This window comes from Otolemur garnettii, unplaced genomic scaffold, assembly GCF_000181295.1.
Source record: "Otolemur garnettii isolate 467f Iridium unplaced genomic scaffold, OtoGar3 scaffold00002, whole genome shotgun sequence".
NCBI classification, from domain to species: Eukaryota; Metazoa; Chordata; class Mammalia; order Primates; family Galagidae; genus Otolemur; species Otolemur garnettii.
Genome location: NW_003852397.1, coordinates 13220482 through 13244663, shown reverse-complemented (window position 1 = coordinate 13244663; position 24182 = coordinate 13220482). Strand labels below are relative to the sequence as shown.

Below are 24182 nucleotides of genomic sequence, written 5' to 3'. Positions count from 1 at the left end.
CCTCTTCCCTGATTATCAAATTATCCCCAGAAAGTGACAGGGACTTGTTTTTGTGGCATATCCAGCAGTTTGAAAATTGAGGAGTATGGCCATATATATTACTTCTTCACAGCATTTACCTAATATAAATATTATATGTTATATATTTATATTTTGAGACAGAGTTTTTCTTTGTCACCTAGGCTAGAGTGCTATGGCTTCAGCCTAGCTTACAGCAATCTCAAAGTCAAGCAATCCTCCTGCCTCAGCCTCCTGAGTAGCTGGGTCTGCAGGCACATGTCACCATGCCTGGCTAATTTTTCTTTCTTTTATTTTTGGAGTGATGGTGTCTGGCTCTTGCTCAGACTGGTCTTGTGCTCCTGATCTCAAGATGATCCTCCCATCTCGACCTCCCAGAGTGCTAGGATTATAGGCGAGAACTACCGAGCCCAGCCTATATATTTTATTTTTGTCTATTATTGCCTACATGTTATGAAATGCACTGCTTTGTGTGCTCTCCGTCTGTTCTTTGCCACCACTGTACCCCTAGCACCTAGCACAGGACTTGGCACTATGTAGGCATTCACTAGATATTTCTTGAATGAATGGGCACTATTCATTCTATAACTGGCATTTGTATTTGAGTTTCCTTAGTGATGGAATCATAAATATCTAGTACTTTGCTTTGTGCTTATCCATTGGACATTAAACACTGTCTGCTCTCCCTTAAAATGTATGTGATTCCTTGTTACTTCATTTATTTTAACCTTTTTGTACACATTTCTAAAAGGTGTTGTTTCAGGGATTGGTCAAATCATTTGGCTGTCTAAGAATGGGCTTGTGTCATAGGGCATTTCCGTTAGAAATGATCTATCTGTTGTCCTCACATGGATTGATACGGGTTTGCAGCCATGGTTCTCAACCTTGATGGCATATTAGAGCTTTTTAAAAATTCTAGGTCCACTATTCACCCCAGATAACTTAATTAGAATCTCTGTGGGGGAGAATCCAGGCATAGTCTTTTCTTAAAACGTCCCAGATGATTTCAAAGCAGCATCAAGTTGAGAATCATTGGTTTGAGGAAAAACTCTTTGTTTTCTCTAATACTTTATTTCCAAGAATGATTAGGTAATATAACACAATCTTTTATTATATTCACTTATGTGTCACCTCTCTGCAATACCAACTTGCTAAATTCCTAATGCAATTATACTGAATTATATACATTCGTTCTTGGAAATAGTAAACAACTCAGGTCTGAGTAAATTAGGACAGTGGTATTGTCATTAATAATCTAGAATGTAAAATAAATTAACTTTTTCGAGTCTTTTAAGTTTTTTCTCTTAAGATTAAATTTTTTTTATCAATTTGTATGAAATTTAAGAATCAGACATTGATTTAAAAAAATTGCAGGAATTGCAAGACAGTATAGCCCTTATTGAAGATTTACAACCATTTTCAACGTATATGATACAGATAGCTGTGAAGAACTATTATTCTGCTTCTTTGGAACATTTACCTCTGGGAAAAGAGATTTGGGGAAAAACTAAAAGTGGAGGTGAGTTATGGCCTTGATGTGCAATATTGTGACATATGTGATGTCTATATTTGTTTTTTTTTTTTAATCTGAATCCTAAGTCATCTTCTTCTATGAGCATTTTTTAAGTTTCATGAGAAAAATGTACTTGTGGAAAGATATGACCCGACCCCTATTCTAACCTCCGAAGATAACTTAAAATAGTTCATCAACATGGAAAGCAGTTAGGAGGTGAAATATCAGAATCAGTCCTGTTTGAGCAAGAAACACATTCTCGATCTCACCACACAGTGTCACCCTTTTTCCATATCCTTATAGGTCTCTGCACATGTGGTGAGCTGGAAGAAACACAAGCCTTTTTTCTATGTGAATTTTACTGAGGCCACTGGGATTTCAAGTTTTATAACATTACCACTTTAAAGAAAATAAGTATAAAAACTATAATGGTGTTCTAAGAGGTGGCAGGTATTACCAGGTGATGCCATTTCTACAGTACTCACCTGAACTGGGTTATCCATCATTGGCCCTATCCTTGAGCTAGAGTCAGAGAATGATGGGGCTATTAGACAAAAATCAGAGAGAGCTTTTTAGGCAGCCTATTAACCATTACATAGGAGGCTGGCTTTCCTTCTGAACACCTGTCACTCTGCTCACGTGATAGGATTATTCCTCAACCAAGACTCCAGTGCTTCTTCCCTTTCTGTGCTACTGCAACTTCCCTTATCATTTCTTGCTATTTATTTCAGTCCCAGAGGCAGTCAGGCTCATTAACACCACGGTGCGGTCAGATACAAGCCTCCTCATATCCTGGAGAGAGTCTTACAAGCCAAATGGACCTAAAGAATCAGTCCGCTACCAGTTGGCAATCTCACACCTGGCCCTAATTCCCGAAACTCCTCAAAGACAAAGTGAATTTCCAAATGGAAGACTCACTCTCCTTGTTACTCGACTGTCTGGTGGAAATCTATATCTGTTAAAGGTACAGTGAGTATGTTGGACACTCTTTATGGCCATTCTTAAGTGCATGGTCCTGAAAAGCCTAAGCAATTCTTCTTTTCTACAAAAAGGTTCTGGCCTGCCACTCTGAGGAAAGGTGGTGTTCTGAGAGTCATCCTGTCCCTGTGGAAATGTTTGATACACCAGAGAAACCTTATGCCTTGGTTCCAGAGAACACTAGTTTGGAATTACATTGGAAGGCGCCTTCTAATGTTAACCTCATCAGATTCTGGTTTGAACTCCAGAAGGTAGAATTTATATGCAAATCTTTATTTTGTGATAAAGAATGAATGGGAAGGCCCTTTTCATATGTTAAGGGAATTCTTGGGTATAAATAAGCAACATGCAGGGTGTCATGTAGAAGCAGGATATTATCCAGACTAATTTCTGATAGAAAGAATTCCCAGGGAGATTAATTTGTCCTTAAAAGGCTCCATGGAAAAGGGCATGAATTATAAGGTGCTGATTTCATAATATTTTACTTGTTTAGACATTAACATGGTTCTCTAGTTTAAAGTCCATATCAAATTGGTGTTTTCTATGAAAAAGAAGAAACAAACAAAAAACCAAGGCCTTATTTAGAAATGTCCTTTCAACCATTTGAAGGTTGTGCCATAACAGAAAAGAAGTACAATAGTATAAAGCCAGTTTATTCTAAACTAGTTTGATGTTGGCTTATAAATGTTAAACGGTTCCCCATCCAGAACTCTTCAAGCTTTAACAAATATAAAAATACCCACTGAATTTTAAGGCCTAGTTAGTCTGATTAGTTCACTGGTAGAGAAAGTCAATGTTGACATTTATAGTGATGACACAGAGTGGACTACTGTGTTATTATAATTGCTACTTATCATTTTCTCTATTATGTATTTGCACATATGTGCCTTTGTATATTTGGGCCTATGTACGTGTATAACCTAGTTAAGGTTGGTTAGGAATGTTTTTGTTCGTGGTAATTTAAATGTAAATTAATATAGTTGTGGCTTCACTATTTCTTTAAAAATGAAATTGTTCCCCAGGAAATTTTTAGAATTTATCATATAAGATATATTTCATGGCCTTGTTCTTTTTAAATAACAACTATGAAAAATATGGAACAACACTAAATACTGAGTTGCTAAAACCAAAGGCCATAGTTTAATTGGACTTTTTTCATTGAGTGTGTTTCTGATGACTTGTTGTCTATTTAAAAAAATGCTCACTTTATAAAAATGCAGTTAAATGGGAAACATTGGAGAACTGCCTTATTTTGGGACATCTATTTAAGTAAACTTAGTCTAAAGTCAAGGGACAGGATGTAAATTCCATTTCCTAGGTCAAAGAAATGAAATGGAAAAGGACCTTAGAGATAATGATGCGTTAGCCTTTCATTTCCCAGATGAGAAACCGGACACCATGATGAGCCAGATTTTACCAGCCAGGCACAGAAGGATCCCAGGATTGACTCATCCCTACAGTACTTGGGTGCTGTCTAGGGAAGGAATAGGAGTGATTAAGTCATCCATCCCACTCCTCAAAGTTTGGGGAGGGCAACAGACAGGGCCACCTTGGTCCAGTCATCATGACTTTGATGTGATGCTTTTTTGTTTCCAAATTTCCTCTGTTTTTACATTTGCTCAACACACATTCCAGACAGACCATTTAGAAAATTATGAAGCCAAAATGCGAGATACAGCCATTATTCCATGTGTAAAGCCATCTACAAGCACTGACTGATGAGCACAGTAGAAGGCTGCATTCTGGGAGGGTTGATAAGTGACATCCGGTCAGAATACGCTATTTCTTTTGAACAACTCAAACCTACCCTCATTATGACAGAACAACTGGGAATGGTCTCATTAGCTCCATACCGAAATTCAGAGGGGTGGGTGATGAAGGGGAGACGATGTCTTTTTAATTTAAGAAAGAAAATAGGAAGGAAATAATAATCTTCAGTCTTTGTCTTTTCTGTCAAAATTTCCTTATCTAGAAAATGAAGGAATTAGAACATAGTGCTAAGTCACTATCTAGGTATTAAATTCCATAGATTTTTTTAAATCACAACAGTGTGTAGAAAAAGAACACTTTTGACTTAAGGTAGAGGAAAAACAAATGATTTTGTTTTGGCAAATTCTTTCACGGAAGTCCATTAAAATTGTGTTTTTCTCAGCTGTCCGGGAAAATCCCTACCAGAACTTAAAATCTCTGAAGTTCCAAACTCTCCAACATCACAGATCACCATCCCCTTACCCCTGCCCAGATACTTTAAAAATCCCTCTCTGGTAGCCTTCACCCTTGCACTTGTTGGCCTCTGACTGATGGAAAGTTCTGACACTCTTGTGATTTACTGAGCCAGCCTGAGGCTCCTCTCCAAGTTGGTGGTCTGCCCAGACTTTCATTGCTGTAGTGAGGCCAATACTCTGCAGTTTTCCAGAAGTACCCTTGGTCAAACATCTCCTTGACATTTGAAGGAGCTCTGATAATTTCTGGATGGTATGGAATGTTGGGTCACTTAGACTATTTCCTATTGGTAGTTTCTATATACCAGATGATTAAGGACCCCAAAAGGGCTGAATTTTTTTAAATCCAGGAAATAATTTTTTTCTCTCCCTCTGAATGTCAGAGTAAAACAATTTTTTTTTTTTGAGATATAGAGTTTTATTTGTTGCCCTAGGTAGAGTTCAGTGGCATCATAGCTCACAGTAAGCTCAAACTTTTGGGCTCAAGCTACCCTCTTGCCTCAGCATGTTGAGTAGCTTGGACTACAGGAGTCCACCACAATGCCCACCTACTTTTAGAGATGGGATCTTACTCTTGCTCAGGCTGGTCTAGAACTCCTGAGCTCAAGGAATCCAACCACCGTGACCTCCTAGAGTGCTAGGATTATAGGCCTGCGCCACTGATCCTGGCCCTGTTTAGAGTAATATTATGGATTCTATACACCTGTTTTTATCAAGGCACTTATCAAGGCACATCTTAATGGGATTGATACATTTATGAGTTTAATGCAGGCAGTGTCCCTGACATCAGCACTTCTATTTTCTTCTTTTTTATTCCTTCCATTCCTTTGCCCCCTTTCTTTTTGTACTTGGAGGTCTACTTTGTGAAGGTGTTATACAGAATCATTCCTAATTGAATAAGAAACCAATATAAAGTCTCCCTCCAATGAAATGATGTGACTTTATTAGTGCTAGATAGAAAAGAAGATAGAAATTAAGTTTATTTATGGCAAATGGCCTTCTTAGGAAACTCTACTAGGGAAAATACACCAAGAATCTTTGACAAAATGACATAGCCTCTGTCTTTTCACATTTGCAAGTTAAGTAAAAAATACAATCATTTTCAAATAATGATATGAATAAGCTGAATACATGTACACATATTAAAAAATAATGTCACAGAAAGAGTTTCAGATAGCTTATAATTAAAATCCCAACATCTAAAATGAAATGAAAATGAGATTTACTATGTTTAACTTCTAACCTTGCTATTTAGTAGCTGCCTGATGGTAGACAAAAATTTCCTTGTTTTGGTGATCTAGGCTTCCTATGTATAAAAATAAAGAATCTGGTTGCATGCCTGAAGAAAGTATTAGAAAGAAAGTAATGTTTTAGTTTGTAAGTTGCTATGGACTTCTTTGAAGAAACAAAATATATAAAAATACTATGCATAATTATTATGAAAGTAGCAAATCCCAAGAATTGAAAGTATTATTGTTTTGATCCATCATTATCCTTCAGCTATGAATTTGTATTTTTAACCATCCTGATTTAATATAGACATCTACTCTTAGGGATAACAATAATAAGTCATAGCTTCAAATCTTCCCTGATAATATAAGGTCTGCAAATTCAGTTCATGAACTCATCCTAGAAGAGCTACACACCTCATTGCTGAACGTCACTATGATCACCTTTGAAATACTCCCCTTGGGAAGCTGTACATTGACACTAGCACCTAGTCCATCTTTCAAAGTAATTTTGGAACTCTTTTCCTATAATGGCCATTAAAGCTGCTGTCTTATTACACTTAATGTCCTGAATGTCATCAAAATATATTCCTTTCAATCTTTTCTTTATCTTCCAGGTAAAGAAAAAAGTTATTGGTGAGTGGGAAGGGTGTTCCAATATGGTTAGTTACTTTATTACTGGAAAAAAACTCCCTCACAGACAGTGGCATGTGAGTTAGTGCAGTGTTGTGATGCAAAAACCCATTTTCGGACACACATTTCTCATGCCAAGATTTTCAGTTAAGATTTTTCTGTTTCTCTATTGATGTTTACTTGGTTTGCTGTGCTTCTCACAGCTGATGATTTTGATGCACAATTCGATGACTTTTTGCAACGTTTTCATTAGTTCTGCTTATTACTGGCCTCCCTGACCTCTCGTCATCAGTGATGCTTTCTCTCCCCTCAGAAAAACATTTAATCCATTTGTTTTCTTCATAGCATTATTCCCATAAACTTGGACTATCATGTCCCTGACTTCATTTCTACTCTTGGCAAGTTTAACAAGAAATTTTTACTATTTGTTCATTGCTCTGATTCAAGCTCCCTCATTCTTTCAGTGGCACATAAAAACATGCAACCACAATAATGAAAACCACCCAGTAAGTCACTGTCACAGATCAACTCAAACACAGCTCAGAGACACTGATATACCCAGGTTATGAACCCTTACCACGTTGTTTGTACAGTGCTGCCAAAGCAAGCGCTTGGTGGCAAGTGAATTTAATTATCAGGGGTGCATATCCTACCTTGGGGTTATCCTAAGAACTATCATTTAAGTCAGTTGTGGATTGTCATAACAAATAAAACAGCTATAGGTGATGGATTAATGTTTAGAATAAAACATTCATAAAGAAGTTCTTATTCTTCAGTATAAAGTAAAGGTTAAGTTTTAATCACCTTCTACAAGCCTATAAATTTTTATGTTTTAAGAAATTTTCTTAGACAAACAAACACATTTAATTGAGACTTTTTTTCCTAGTGGAGGTACAATGAGTTTTACCACATTAAAGCTTCATGCAGCCAAGGTCCCGCTTATGTCTGTAACATTACAGATCTACAGCCTCATACTTCCTATAACATCCGAGCAGTGGTGGTTTATATGACAGGAGAAAATAGCACCTCTTTGCCAGAAAGCTTTAAGACAAAAGGTGAGTACTAATATACTCAACACTCAGAAAATGCTATAAGTGTCTAAATTCTTTTCTCAAAACTTTTTTTCATCAGTCCTAGAAGTTGAAAATTTTCTTGAAAAGAAGAGTACATTACTATTTCTAGAGCTTATGTGAAGAAAGTGAGAGGAGTTAGGAGACCTTATAAGCAGTAATGAGGTAACACTAGCCTGGATCCTGAATGAGAAAAATTACTTTTCCTTTTGGTATTCAGATTTCCTGTATAGCTATGAGATTTTGAAAATAATACTATTATTATAAATACATAATAGATAGTATGTATTATGTATGTAAATAAATATTATTAACATAGAATAGTATTATTTTAGTAATAATATTACTATTATTAGCAATACTATTCTAAATACATAATAAATATTCAAGAAATACTTATAAAGTGGTTATAATGTTACAGATGCTAGAAATGAAAAATCTAAAAAGTCTATTAAAGTATTCATAAGTAGTGTTCTGAAAGATATACCATAACTCAGAGTTGATCCCTATAAAAATGGAGGGAAAATGCTCCAAAACTTATGATAGCTTTTTAAATTTACATTTGTCACTTATTTCATGTCAAGCTGAGATATATTGTTAATCCTACCAGTAATCCATGTAATCCATAACTAATAAAAACTATGGATATTCATTTAAAAATATGTCCTCTTATCAGATTATTTCTGAATTTCTTTTAATGTATTTGTCCTCTTAACAAATATGTTCTGTATAAAGATGTAAATGCAGAGTATTTTATACTTCTAACATAATAATCAGTATTTTTTTTTCTCCCCAAAGCTGGAGTCCCAAGTAAACCAGGCATACCCAAATTATTAGAAGGGACTAAAAATTCAATACAGTGGGAAAAAGCTGAAGATAATGGAAATAGACTTATATACCATATCCTTGAGATCAGGTATGTCAGTTTGTGAAAGTACTTTTTAAACTACAAAGAGATAAGCAGTTGATTGTAATGTGATCAAAAGTAATAATATTTATTAAAGTATATTTATATATAAACCCAAAACATTTTTAGTGTAAAGACTCTGTGTGCATCACTGCATTCTTTGACAATTCCTAGAGGTCAGTCTTAGTACTCTAATTATAAGGCAGATCACATCATTCTCAGAACTCTGTAACTACTCATCAAAACTTTAGGAAAGTCACTTGATCATAGGCTCATGCAACCAGCATTTACTTAACTATTTTATTTGAGAAGCTGAGCTGATGTTTAATGTTAGCTGAAGGTAAGCATGTAAGTTTTTGATGACAGTTTGTTTTAGCAAGATGAATTATCCCTAACGAGAGTTATAGGCATTTTTCATAATGTAAAATTAGGTCAAGATCTGAAGTGCATAGGGCACACAGGGTTCTCTATCCATAATAAAGATTATAGTTTTCAGTATATTACCAGGGATTGAAAGTGCACCCTGAGTGAAAGACAGCCGCTGATGAACTACCCAGAGACCTGGCTAGTAAGGGGAGCCCAGTGAGCCATAACTGGCTCAGAAGGACTGATTTCATGCCAACTTGAGAGGAGAATTTCAAATTCCAGAGTCCCTCATGGGACTATGAAGCCATCTTTTAAGAAGCTCCAAGGACAAAAGTCACTTCCATAATTACAGTCCTGGCAACTTGAGCTTTAGATCTATTTTTGCTTCGTCGTGCTTTTGCATCCCCATAACCTTAAACAATTTTCCTGCTCATTCTAGAGAATTCTCTTAGCCATATTTCTAACTGAAATTTTCTTGAAATTTCTGCTACTGTTTTGCATGCAGAGTGAAATACATTCTGACCTCAAGAGCCATGTTGGCCATCTGTGGCTGTAATTGTGTCCGCCAACCAGCCCAGGGTTCTTTCTAGGACCCTTTTACTGTGTTCCTCTCAAATAACACTTTAAGTGTTGCTTAAGTAACTCCATGTAAATGCTTTCCAAACTCCTTTCCCCTGGTCTGTACTGTTGGGACATGAGACATGACTATCGGGATGATAGAATGAATTGTTGTAACTTCAGTATCTCAAAGTAAGTTCTTCAGTCAGGACACTCTAATAGCACTCTGTAGTGTAGTGATAGTACAGAGTATATGAATTTGGGAGCTGAACAGACTTTATTAGTTTCCTTGCATTGCTACAACAAAGTACCACAAACTGGGTGACTTAAACAACAGAAATTTGTTCTTATACTCTTAGAGACTAGAAGTTTAACATCAAGGTTTTGTGGGACTATGCTCCTTCTGACAGTTCTAGGGAAGAATCCTTCCTTGCCTCTCCTGAGCCTCTGGTGTTTGCTGGCATTTCTTGGTGTTCCTTGGCTTTGGATGCACTGCTCCATTCTCCACCTCCTTCACAACATGGTGTTCTCCCTGGGTGTGTCTGTGTCCAGATAGCCCTCTTCCTCCAAGGGCATAAGTCATTGGATTAGGGCCCACCCTGCACTAGTTAGTATAACCCTACTTGATTACATCTGTCTAGACTTTATATTCAAACAAGGTCACAGTCCCAAATTCTGGGTCAGAGTGCATTTTGGGGGCACACTATTTAATCCAGTACACAGATTATGTTTAAATCTTTGTTCTTTTCTATTTTTGCACTTAAGTTTTCTCACCTATAAAATGAGCATGATGATCTCAGCCTCTTTAGGTTGTTGGACTGTTGGGAAGATGCAGTGAATTGAAACATTATGCAATTATACAGTGTATTAGAAATAGACGGTCTGAACTTAATGTCAGAATTCTTCCTTATGGCCAATGACTGTGAAGAATCACTTCACTAATTCTTAAAGGGCTCTTTCTTTTGGATCAGAGTTGTTTGGTTAAACCATGAAGTTTCTGGTACTGAACATGTGACTTCATACAATATAAAAATGCAATGTATGTCAGAACACTTTGCTCAGGATGGATTTCAAGACCCTTCACTCCTGGGAGCACTTGTGACCGGCTCTGCTGCCCTCATTCTCCTGATGTTCCTGCCTGTTCTCTGCCCCCGTGAGGCTCAGCCCTCACTGTCCTTGCTGATCTTTCAGAATAACATCTTGGTTAGCAGGAACACAGCCAGATTCTCTTACATATCCCTAAGCTTACTGTTGATACCAAGTCCTGAGGCTTCTGTGATGTGAAAATTTGACAATGAAAAATGCTCTTCGGTGTCTGAAGACCTTGAGCTTGGGTTCTATCAGTGATTCTGTTAGCAGCCATTCCAGTTAAGTCTTTCAAACCCAGCTTTTGTGCTCTTTCTATGTTTCATACAGGAGGCAATTGGATTGACTTTGAGGTAGAATGCAGGTCAATAGGAAAGAAAGCAGTGAACCTTAGAATGTCATAGTTTGTATTTTATCCATAAATGGTATGAGTAAAGCACAAATAATCTCAGACTGAAAATTAAGAAAATTGAAACTTTCTAGTTAAAAATTGAGGAATAATTACCTTATATATTTGGGATTCTGAATAAAATTATGCATTCTAATAGTAGGAAAAGGATTGGCCATTGATTATTTGTAACTTTCTTGGTGGGCTGAGTTGGTTGGTGCCATGCATCACTGAGACCTCTTTATAAAACCATGACGTGTTCTGTAGTCAAATCATGTGAGAGGAATGAGATCGGAGTAACGTATGCCAATCTCCAGGAGATTCTGGAGTTGTCACTAAAATGGTATACAAGCAACTAGAAACAACACATACATGGTCGTGATATTTTATTTATCATATTACTGTTTATTTTGCAGAAAGGGCACTTCATATGATTCACAAGACCCGAATTTAAGGTGGAAAATGACATTTAATGGATCCTGCAGTAGCATTTGCACATGGAAATCAAAAAACCTGAAAGGAATATTTCAATTCAGAGTAGTAGCTGCAAATAATCTGGGGTTTGGTGAATACAGTGGAATCAGTGAGAATATTACATTAGTTGGAGGTATGTTACCGTATCTGTCTACACTCTAGCTTATGACATAAAGGTTCAGTGATAAAGATCGATGAATTCTTTACATTAGCAATAGGTGTGGTGACTATATCTTACCATCCAAACTATTAAACTATTCAGTTCATCTTATGTGATCTCCTAAAACATCATTATCATCATGTCATTTTTCTCCTTAGCAACAATCAGCTACTTCTTCATGCCTCCCACATCAATTTCCCACTCCTGGCAAGGCTTCGAAGGCTGCCCATGATCTGCTCTGACTCCATGCTTCTGGCCTCATTGTCCTGTTTCTGGTGCTCTCACCAATTTACACAAGGCCTATTTGAGTTTGTGATGCATTATTCTTTTAATAACATAGGCTGGAAATCTCAGTGCCATATGTGATTTTTCTTTTTACTCAGTCATCAAATTTTATTGAATTTATCATCTCAATTTCTTTCTGATGAGTTCTCATCTTCCTATTTCCACCTGGCTTTCCTAATTTCCTAAGGTATTATTTCTTGCCTGTGCTGTTGACTCAATCACACTGCTGACAGTGAATCTCCCTGAAGCATAACCTGGAATACTTAACTCTTCTCTGAAATACCTGTAACCGCTCTCCCACTGCCTTCAGAATCAACCGCACCTTAGGTATGGCCTGTAGGGCCTTCTTTGTCCTTCAGTTGTTCATCTTTCCCAATCTTTATCCCTATGCTGACGCCATACAGACTGGTAAAAAGCTTTTATGTTGTGGTCTTTGGCCTTCAGTTTCCCTTAGCTGGGATTTCCTTTCCTTCTTTTTCTCCCAATGAAAATTCTTCTCATTCTTTAATATGTAAATGATGATGCTTAAGTGTATTCCTTAGGGAAAATAAATTCTCACATTTTATACATGCAATTTTGCACAAAAGTTACAGTATTCTCCTTCATGTTATCGTTAGTCACCTACATAAGAGCTCAGTAAAAGAACTCTGAAAAGAACCAAGTAGTAAATAATTTTGGTTTTGCAGGCTACATCTAATCTCTGTAGTGTGTTGTTCTTTTTTTCTCTTTTTCAAAAATGTAAAACTTATTCTTAGCTCGTGGTGGGGGCGGGAGGATGGGTACAAAATCATCCTGCAGCCACATTTGGCTCTCATGCTGTAGTTTGCCAAACTCTACACACTAAAACTACCTAAGAGAGGGGACTGTATCCATTCCTCAGTTTAGTACTTGTGAAAATAAACATGTATGAAGATATTATTAAAACTATCCAAACTACTGGGGTCCCAAAAGTCCCCCTAAAGTTAACATAAATAGGAAAAATGGGAAATTGTAGCTACTGTACCTTATTTACAAAATATTCACTACAAAATTTTTGCACAATAACTTATAAAATATTTTCTATGGTTTGATCACCTTTTAGTAAAATTTATGAAAAAGATATGCATGATCCAGAGATTTAAAAGTAGAAGATTGAGAGGATGTATTCCAGTGGTGTGTTGGTAAACTGGTTCTGGGAAAATATAAACAAAACACCTTGATTTTGATTTGCCGTGGTATACATACTCTCTCAATCGATGATTTCAAGTTACCAACTGTTTAACAACTGGCTTGCAAGAATCCGGTAATGGCCAGCTGTGGCAGATCACTTCGTGTGTGCTTGGGTAGAATTGGAACGATTCTGCTTAGCTTTATTCTGTGAATGAATTTCTTTTTCTCATTTATTTCATTAGATGGTTTTGGGATACCAGAAACAAGCTTTATACTTACTATTATAGTTGGAATATTTCTAACTGTTACAATCCCATCAGCCTTTGGTAAGTATCATAGATTTAAAAAATAGATAATATACTGTTTACTTGATCATACTGTTGAGTTATGTCTTAGTTTATCTAATCTCCCCCATGCAACATTACCTGCTTAAATAAGTACATAAAATTTACAGGGTTACCTTTGTCTGTAATTTTACAACCACTAACTTCGGTGAATTTTGTTTGATCTAGGTATAACTACTTTATGAAAAATATAACTGTATGTACAATTTGTGGTATAGTTTAGATAAAACTACTTACAAGGGCACCAACTTTTAGCTTTCTTTGGAACAGTCATGTTTCTGATTTGCTGCAAAAAAAAGTGTTTTGTAGCTTATAGTTTGAAATAAGTAAAGGAAAAATAACCCTGGATACAAAAAAAGTGTAGGATTAATGGAAGGCCAGTGACAATCTGTGGTCAAAATAGTTTTGGTTTCTAGGCAGTCTGGTTTGGAATGAGGAGGGCCTCTTTTGCAGAAGATCCATTTCTGGTTTGTAGGATCCACTCTTGGCTTTCAGACATCTGGTCTGCTTATTTCAATTCCCTGCTCATTTATAAATGACCAAGAAAGCAGAAGAATACATTAAGTGGATAGAAATTAGCTATTTTCCACTATTCATTTTATACTAACATACTCGTCCTTAAAGATATATTGTTTTAAAGATTGAGTTTAATGATGAGAAAATGCAGTGACAACCCCTGAAGGAATGGTCAAATATTGGGCCTATGGGGTTGTCACAATGATCGTACATGCTGCTTTCTTCTTATTTCAGCACCAATGTTAATAGCACTATTTTCCCTCTCCAAAATGCCTTGGTTTGGGTAATTAGATGTATGGGCCCCTTATGTAGTAAGAGCTCTTGCTACATGGAGGCATTCCAAGAAAGGCATCATACTTATCAGGAAAGAATACTCACACACATGTTCAGAAGGCTTATTTTGCATTTTGTTCATAAACAGGGTAAAGTTACAAGAGAAACTTGAAGGAAAGTTACAAACATAAAGTGGAACTCTCTCAAATGAAACCAGTATTTCACTAAGTATTTTTAATCTTTATTCTTTCCCCAAACTGATTGGAGTTACAAGCTATCAGCACTTTGAAATCTGATTTGAGATTTGTTTTCAAAGATTCCACCCAGATAATATGTGGAACGCCTTCGGCTAACTTGGAAAGCTAAAAATTTCAGCTGACCCTGCCAGAATTTTAACCTGTGGTTCCAGAGAGTCTAAGTATCGCACAGCTGATGTTTGTGCCACTAAGCCAGCCCCTCCAGAATTACGCATATGACTGCAGTATATTTGGCAGTTGGCATATAGGCTTGACTGTCTGTCTGCTTTCCTACTGGGAAGGAGCATTGCATGAATCCTTCATCCTGACCTTTGCTTGCTTGCTTGTACCTTACCATTGTCTAAACCTATAACTCTAGTGGACGAACATGAGATAATTTCAGACAACCTATTGTGCTTTCAAGACATCCTATGGCTGACTTTCTCAGGACTTAAAGGTCTTTATTCTGTTTGGAATTCATGGATTTTTGAGTATAGCTAAGCTAATTCAGTTCTTTGCTTTTCGTAGCAGTGCATGTGGCTTTCCTAGTAAGAGTGTGGGAGTGCATGAGAAAGGACTGAGTCATTAGAATAATGGCAAGTAGCAACTATTTTATAATTTGCATTGTGCTAAGAGCCCTCAGTACTGTATTTATAAATATAAAATTGAGACAAAGGTTTAAAAATAAGCATGGACAGCCTTTGCTTTGGTGAGTGGCCATAGCTACTAGACACCATTAGTCTATGCTGGTAGGGGAGGGAAGTGCAGAGGCACAAAATACAATTGTGGACCTCAGGATCTTGCCGTTTAAAGATGGAGGCAAGACATACCTGTGTGAAAAGATAAATAGCAAGATATGTGCTAAAAAACTATAAAAACATTATTACATGAAATGTACAAGACAGTGGCATAGGAGAAGCGCTGAGAAGCACAACTGGTCTAAGTTCAGAGATGAACAATCAGCAAAGGTTGCAGAGGCCTCCGAAAGCATCACTGAGCACAAGAGGCTTGTGCTGGGCTTTAAAAATGCCGGGAGATGGTGAGAGCATTTCAGGTTTGAAAAATTCCATTACCGAAGGTAATTCCGATCTTTCACTGTGTGTTCCCTCAGATGGAATTTCACCTGAGCAAAACCCTAAACTTTTGAGTACAGAAGCTGATGTGAAATAAAGTTCAATTTGTAATTATCATTTCTCAAAGCATCCTTGCTGTTCTCAAGTTCTAACCTGGTATTCTAGTACAGATAGGCGATCTTATTGGCATAATCATATTTTAAACTTAAACTCCCCCACTTTCTCTGACTATTATAATCAGCTTCATTCCAATAACTTTTCTATGTATTTGAGTATGTACATATGAATAATTGACTTGCACTCTAATACTCTGCATTTTAAAAAATGCCATCGTACTGAAAGCACACTCTCAAGTATACTGAGGAGTATAATCTGGATATGGCTGAACTCAAAAATGAATTTGTTTCACTGCTATTTATTATACAAGTTTGCTTTAGTTTTTTCTGACTCTAGTTTATGGGTGAATTTGAGAAATAAGTTTTAACATTAAGGTACTTCATTTACTATAAAAAGTGAGATGAAAGGTGATGTGTTATATAAATTGTGCGCTTTTTTGTGGCTTTGTAACTGGGTTTAGTTAGTTTTTCTATTATGGACGTGTTTTTAAATCAGACTATAAAAACTTTGACTATAACTATTCTGCTAATAGTGTTCTTATGTATAAATATTTAAAATGCATCGTTAACATTTCCAAAAGGAAAACAGAAGCCATGGTTTATTTTGTAAATTATGTCATTTTTTTTTCTTTATAGTTTGGCATAGATTAAAGAATCAAAAAACTCCCAAGGAAGGGCTAGCAGTTCTGGTAAACGAAGACAAAGAATTGGCTGAGCTACGAGGGCCGGCAGCTGGAGTAGGCCTGGCTAATGCCTGCTATGCAATACAGTACGTAGCCTGACCCATTATTCTACTGAGCACCTCGGCAAAGGGTGGGCGCCAGTCATGAGAGTGCCCAAGCATCCTGTGTTGCTCAGAACAGCTCCGGTCTGTGCCCACTATTCTGACATAATCATTAATAAGTTCCCCTTCTACTGTCAAATGTGACCTGGGAGGGATGTGGTTATCCTGTAAGGGAAATACAGAAAAATACATCATTTTCCAGGGTTTTATCATGTAGTTCAAAAATAAATTAAAGAAGGAGATAAATACTATATTTAAGAGAGCAGATGGTAACATGGTTATTTTAATTGGAGGCAGCGTTTGAGAGAAGAGGAATTCCAAGGGCTTTGTGTTTGGGCTATTAAGTCAGTCTTACTCCATTTCAGAAATTCTACGGTGATTGCCTACAAAACCTCTTTAAGAGAAATGAGTTTTGAACTTCTGTTGTCATTATAATTAAGGAAAATATGAAAGTGTCTCTTTGTATAAGGCATTATATTATGATGTATGCAAAGAGGAATGATACGGTCATAGGTCTTGCTTCTAGAGATTTATAATTCAAGACATAAAAAACAAAGGATTTGAAACAGACACTAAGGTGACCTAAATCAACCATTCAGAGGTGATTTTTCTTTGAAAAAATACTCTGCATAACTGCTATTCAAGGTTTTCTATTAAAAACGCAAAGCATTTTTAATATTGAGGGTTTTTTTTTTCCTCTCACAGTATTCCAAGTGAGAAGATTGGCTTTCTAAAAGTTAATCTGTGGTGATAGAGTTGATTTTTGCGGTCAAGGTAAATTTTGGCATACAATAAGATACCAAGCATGTGAAACAGTTAAAGGGAAAGCTCATAAAGCCAGATGCATTCCTTCCTAGTTTGCAATAGCTTTTTATATAAATTTGTGGTTTGATGATATTAAGAACTACTATTAATAACTTTGACAGAACAATCTACCCTAAACATCTCGAGGCAATGCACACATAGGCGTTATCAGCATGAAGAAGCGCAGAAAGGGAGAGTCATGCCCTGTTGGGTCAAAGGTGGTGGAATAGGGAAATGTAAGAGGAACATAAAATTCTACATCCCTGTGCTGCATAGAATGCACGGTGCTGCAGTGTTATGAAATTTCTCTTTCTCTCTCCAATGCAAACACCAATACCAAAACAAACTTACAAGCAATATGTATTTTGGGAAAATAAAAATATTGTTATTTTATAGTACTCGTCCGACCCAAGAGGAGATTGAAAATCTTCCTACCTTCCCTCGGGAAAAACTGACTCTACGTCTCTTACTGGGAAGTGGAGCCTTTGGAGAAGTGTATGAAGGGACAGCCGTAGACATCCTGGGAGTGGGAAGTGGAGAAATCAAAGTAGCAGTGAAGGTAATGTGTGTCCTGGAACTCCTTGATGTGCTATGTCACCATATCCATGTGGATACAATTTTTTGTTGTTTTTGAGATAGAGTCTCTCTTTGTCACCCTCTGTAGAGTGCTGTGCCATCATAGCTCACAGCAACCTCAAACTCTTGGGCTCAAGCAATTCTCTTGCCTCAGCCTCCCAAGTAGCTGGGACTACAGGCACCCACCACAATGCCTGGTTATTTTTAGAGATGGGGGGTCTCATTCTGGCTCAGCCTGGTCTCGAACCTGTGAGCTCAGGCAATCCACATGCCTTGGCCTCCCAGAGTGCTAGGATTGCAGGCATCAGCCACCACTCCTGGCCTTCATGTGGATACAATTATGGTAAAAGTTAAATGCTCTTAGTTGAAAAGAGGACTAGTAGAATATAAAGGCCTATCCATAGCTACAGAAATCATATATTTATACATTTTTTACATAGGTAAAACCAGAACCACAATAGGTTCTGTAATCAACAGAAAATCTTTGGGGGTTTACATCACCTCTAAGCTACTAATTACCTAAGACCCGGAAGACAGTCATTTTCCTTCACACATGCTATAAGAGTACTGTAAAACCTGTTTGTAAAACACCATTCTCAAGGTACTAGACTGGGATCATCACACATTTTCTTAAATGAGCAGACAGTAAATATTTTAGGCTTGGTGGCTATCTAGTCTCTATTCTAACCTCTCAGTTCTGCCATCATTATTGTCATAGACAATACGGAAATGAATGAGTGTGGCTGTGTGCCAATAAGTACTTATGAAAACTGAGATTTGAATTTCACATAATTTTCATATGTTACAAAATAATATTCTTATTTTGACTTTTTAACATTTAAAATGTAAAAACTATTTTCTGATCACAGGCTGTATAAAAATAGGGACCAGACTGGAATTGGCCCATAGGCTGTGTAGTTTGTCAACTTCTGCACTTTACAATTGTAAAGTATTCATCATGGCATATTTAATGTCTTTTTAAGGAAACACTGGACATACTCTCATATTTTTGTAAAACCTTTTGATGATGGGATGATGAACTTTTTGTGTAATTGTGCAATACCCTGATCACTGCTTGTTAGAAGTTTATTGCTTTGAGCATGGGCTAAGTAACTAAAGAAGCTGGTAAAATTCTCCCCACTTTTAAATTATATCATTTAAAAATTCTTTAACTTACTTCAACCTTAACTGTTTTAAACAAGTATTTATTTTTCTCTCATAATAAGATGACTCCTGGCTTTGGGGAAGTATAACACATCAATGATAAGAGTCTTGTTATCTCTGTGGGTCTCTTGGCTTTTGTACACACTTGCTGCCTCATGGTCCCTGCATGGCTGCCAGAGAACCAGCCATCACATCTTCATTCAGGCCAAGGAGGAGGAAAGATGATGTTAGATGTATATTCAGGAAAGAAAATTTTTCTACAAATTTCTCTCCTGCTCAGCAGTTTTCCTCTTACATGTCATTGACCAGCGTGAGTCACATGACCACTCCTTTGTAAGGGAGGCTGGAGAATTTCAAAACACCATTTTCATGATTAGCTTAGATCAATTGCTAAGGACTTGACACATTGCCTTAAAGAAATAAGTTAGAGTACCATCAGCAAAGGAACGGGAAAGGGAAACAGAGTAGTTTCTGTTTCTGTTCTCAAATAAGTTAGAGTACCATCAGCAAAGGGAAACAGATTTTAAGTAGAAAATCTAAGAAATTGGCTTAAATGCCAAACTCAGGCTCTTTCAAACTTTTTACATTACAGAGAGACTTTTATCTAGCAGATTTTCCTACTTGAACCCTGGCAGTAATGGGAATTAACTTCTGAGTTGGCGTATGGAGCACCTGCACATGCTTTATCTGTGATCTATTTCCAGCTTTGAGGACAGTTAACTACAAATACAATGAAACAGAACCAAGATCGTCCCCTCTAACCGACCAAGCTCACAGAAATGTTTGCTATGCTGATTTCTGACTTGTTTTCATGTTGCACAGACTTTGAAGAAGGGTTCCACAGACCAGGAGAAGATTGAATTCCTAAAGGAGGCACATCTGATGAGGTAGCCCTGAAATAATTTTCTCTTGGTATGGGTACGTAGCTTTTAAAATCTGCTTCATCAATTCTTAACAGCCAAAATAACTTCAAATATCATATTATGTTTAAAACAAAGTGGTTGAAAAGTTTAAATGGAGATATGTTGGTAGTAACAGTAGCCTGTAGAAGGCAGCCTTCTTAGCCTGGGTATAGTCAATCCTCAGGCAAAAGGTCCTTTGTTTTATCTTCAATAAGAAGTGTATTTTGCAAGTGAATTTTGAAGCTGGCAGCTTTAAACATGCTTGCGTTCATCTAAATGTGTGATAAAGGGTCCAATAGACCCCACAAGAGAGTGTTTTCTTATGTACGATGATAACAGTGAAATATCCCTTTTCTTAGTAAATTTGTCTGCATGCTTGTCAGTTTATGGTCATGAAAATTGCTCAAGGCATCTTAAGGGGATGACTTGAGGCAGTGGTCGTGGGGTCCTGAGCTCTATGTTCCAATCACTAAATTGGGGCTTACTTGTTTTGATGCCTTGAGAAAGTCGTGGCCAAACCTGTGTGGCTGAATTGTTTCTCTGAAAGGGAGAGACTCTGTTTCATACTTGTAATGACCAACACCATAATGTTTTCAAATACCTTTCCAAGAAGACTACTAATCAAAATTACTTTCTTTTCCAAAACATAAAAATATTTAATGCAAATGTTATTTCTTCTACAAACCAACCTATTTTATCCATACGCATTGGCCACTAGGGGTTGCCATATTACCTCCTTAAGCACACAGACCTCTCCTTGGAAAAGGAAGGCTTCTCTAATCAGTGAAAATAAGCCAAGAGTTTGGAGGAAACAACAGGTAGAGAGAATTGCTGTACTTCATTAAGATTCTCAGCTAGGACACCTGTTGCTGCCATGTCATCCAGCCTGTGTCTTTCAACTTTCCAGCAAGTTTAATCATCCCAACATTCTGAAGCAGCTTGGAGTCTGCCTGCTGAATGAGCCCCAGTACATTATCCTGGAACTGATGGAAGGAGGAGATCTTCTTAACTATTTGCGTAAAGCCCGGATGACAACGGTAGGCAGTGGAGTCCAGTTTTATAAAGCAAATATGCTTATCTATTACTTTCTGGAAATTCAATAGGCTACAATTTTGGCTAGTGGTAGAGCCTTAGAAGATTTCTATAGAAAGAATTTTTGTAATTCTTTCATGTTGGATTAAGGAAATTAGAACCCTAGGGTAACATCCTGGCATTTTCTGGTCATTTGAGCCTGATGTATTTAATGGGAAAATATGTCCCTTATTGCCATAATCACACTTTTTCAAGAGGATGGGGATTATGTGGAGTTGGAAAGGTGCATATGTCTGTGTGTCCCAAATGGCATTTCTAGTCCTGATGTGTTTACTGAATACTAGACCTACATGCGTCTACCTGGTTGACATATCTATTTTGTTTTTATTAGCATTTCAGACTTACTTTGACCAAAACCAGAACTCTTGATTTTATGCATCCTATTTCACTTACTCCATCCATCCAGTTACTTGCTTTCTCTTTCACCGCATCCTTGCTAATGAGTCCTGTCAGCGCTACAGTTCTGCCTGCAAACTGCAGCTCCCCCGCATCCTCTCTCTGGTCCACAGTACCTAGAGCAATGCCTGGCATGGTGTGAATGCTTAAAATAACATGGAATACTGGACAGGGCCAGGAGATGACCACTTGAGGGAAACTCCGTCATACTTTAGATGAGGACATGTAAGAGAAGAAAAGTCACTGAGCTTAAATCTGTAGATTTAAGACATTTTTTTCTATCAGAGTAAACATGGATAAAAATGAAAATGTATGACTAAACTTACAGTGAAGAACAGGAGCTTTGTGCTGTATTCATTCCCACTGCTCAGGTGTGTCTCTATCTTCCAGTATTTACCTCCACGCTCTGAAATACTCTGCCTATACTGATGCACATTGATCTTGCAATTTGCAGGGAAGTGTACTGACTGCCTACTACGGAAAATGAGGATTTAGGCATCTCTTAAATGTCTTCTTATACCTGCCCAACCCCCATTGCTACACACAGTGGTTGTCAATTGTCAGATAAACCAGTATTTCACGTTTACATTATTATAACCATTTAATTATATTTTGGAGTTGAATTACCCAAATGCTGCGATTGTGAGTTTTTTCCACTTGGGTGAGTCTAATAAATGCCTCTTTTTTTTTTTTTTTTTGCATTTGCTTGTATTTTCATATACCTAAACTCTCTGACAGACTTGCAATACTTTTCTCAACATGGTTAAATCTATCAGATAACCTGGCATTTGGTTTTCCCTTGGACACTTCCTTCCTGGAGCCAGTGCAAGTCCTTTGCCTTAGGCCAGCTAGACAGTTGATCTCTGTGGGGTTTCCTTCATGTTGACCTTGGTCATCTCCCTAATCCCCCTCATCTCTTGGCCATGCTGGACCCTTATTCCTCTAAACCATAACAACTTCTTCTTCTCCTGCTCCTTTTCCTCCCTTTCCTCTTTCAAAAAGAAAGCATGAGAAAACATGTATGTGGATCAAAAATCTTTATAACATTTCTATTTTTTTTAAAAAGATATCCTTTATTCTTCCCTCATATTTGATTGATAATTTGGCTGGATTCTATTTTGAAAACCCTTTCACTTTTAAAATATAGCCACTGAGGCTGTGTTTCCAAGTTTCTACAATCACCATTAGGAAGTCTTCTGCCATTCTGATTCCTGAACGTATTATCAGTAGTATCAGTAGTCTACCCTTTGCCTCTTCTCTGAAAACTTTTAAGACAATTTTACCTATGGTACTCTTTGTTCGTATAGACACTCTACTAGAAAAACATTTCCTTCACTTCTGGGATTTTTTTTTCATATTATTTCTTTGACAATGAATAGAACTCTTCATTTCCTCTATTTCCTCGTATAAATCATAATAGTTGGACAACTGACTGATTGCTTTTCATCCTTTTGTTCAGCTATTTCCAGGCTTTTTGTCATTTTGCTTCTATCCTGATAGATTTCCTCAATGTTATCCTCTCATCATTTATAGAATTTAACATTTTTATCATACTTTAATTTTTCACAGACTAGTTCTTATATTTGACTGTATTTAAAAATAATATTCTTGTTTTTTTAAATAAATGCAAACATCGACTCTCGTCTTTCTTAGGATACCCTTTATGGTTTGTTTAGAGGTTCAATTGCTTCCTGCATTGTCTGGGCTCCTCTTTTCTTCTTTGTTTTGGAATCTGTTTTTTATGTGAGAAGCTTTTCTCAAACGTTTGGTGATCCTTGGGTGGTTTCATATTGAATAGGGAGGTGTAAGAAGCTAATCGGAACCTCTGTGCCCAGAGAAGTTCTGTTCTGGTGTTGAGTGGGACCCTGCTGTTCATCTGGTGGTCCCTACTGTCAGTGCCAGAATCTCTCCCCTGACATATGACTGTCTCATCTGAGAGGAATTCACTGGTCTCTTGCCTGGGCAGTAGATGCCCGATGCCTTGGCTCAGTATATAGCTCCTTAATTAATTCCCTTCCTCATTTTCAGCAGAATTCCTTAGTGTGATTGGTGGTAGCTTTGAGCTTAGAGTTGTTCTGGTTTGGATTTTTTGTGATTGCTGCTTATTTATTTGTTTTATGAAGACAAAAGCTTTCTCTACAGTGAGTGATCTAAGATCTAGTTAGCCAGTAAATAACCTGAACATTCTTCTAGCTCTCCGTCCTGCTCCTCATCCCTGTGTTCAGAGATACCTGCTGCCTCCCCTGCTGGAGCCTGAGGGTCCCTGGTGACAAACAGCTCAATGCTTCCTTACCGTCTCCCTCTGCAGGCAGTCAGCTTTCCTCCCTCTTTCCATTCCTCCATCTGCCTTCCTCTCCCACAGTATCTCATCTGCCACGTCCATCCTCCAGATTGATTTGCCCTCCTGAGATTATAAAACTTCACTCTATACTATCATGTTAGTAAGGTTTGGGGGGACAGAGTGGAACTAAAAATGTGTGCAAAGCAACCCCTTATCTTTAATAAGAAACTTTATCTGTAGATTGGTTTGGTTTGGGGGGTAAGGGGTAGAGAGGGGTGAGTGAAAAAAGGATGGCCTAAAAATCCCACTGATCTGCTTTTTCCAAATTATTTCTGCCCATCCAGGATCCTAATGGTTGCAAAGTCTGGTTCTCAAATGCACTTCAGTTCTTTCTCTGCCTTTCCTACTGGCTGCCAAAGATAGCTTCTTCATCTTTCTGTAGCGGTGCTGTGAGGTGCTGAGTGCTGGATTAAAGGCTGAGGCCAACAGACACTGCATCCCCCCATGCTGTTTATTTGAGGCCAGCAATGTCTCCACAGGGAGTGCTCAGAGGCACCAGCACACAAGCTCCTTCCCCCTTTCTTTGCCT

The 24182-nt window shown here is 37.4% G+C and overlaps 1 protein-coding gene across 1 annotated transcript in view; it reads left to right on the top strand.

The window, feature by feature from the left end:
- ROS1 (ROS proto-oncogene 1, receptor tyrosine kinase) overlaps nucleotides 1-24182 on the top strand; it is a 112666-nt gene that overhangs the window by 70189 nt on the left and 18295 nt on the right. Inside the window, 11 exon segments of the mRNA XM_003781621.2 lie at nucleotides 1393-1537; nucleotides 2263-2495; nucleotides 2584-2760; nucleotides 7480-7648; nucleotides 8462-8579; nucleotides 11385-11575; nucleotides 13279-13362; nucleotides 16231-16363; nucleotides 17579-17741; nucleotides 19745-19809; nucleotides 20732-20861. Coding sequence (XP_003781669.1) covers nucleotides 1393-1537; nucleotides 2263-2495; nucleotides 2584-2760; nucleotides 7480-7648; nucleotides 8462-8579; nucleotides 11385-11575; nucleotides 13279-13362; nucleotides 16231-16363; nucleotides 17579-17741; nucleotides 19745-19809; nucleotides 20732-20861 — 1608 coding nt within the window.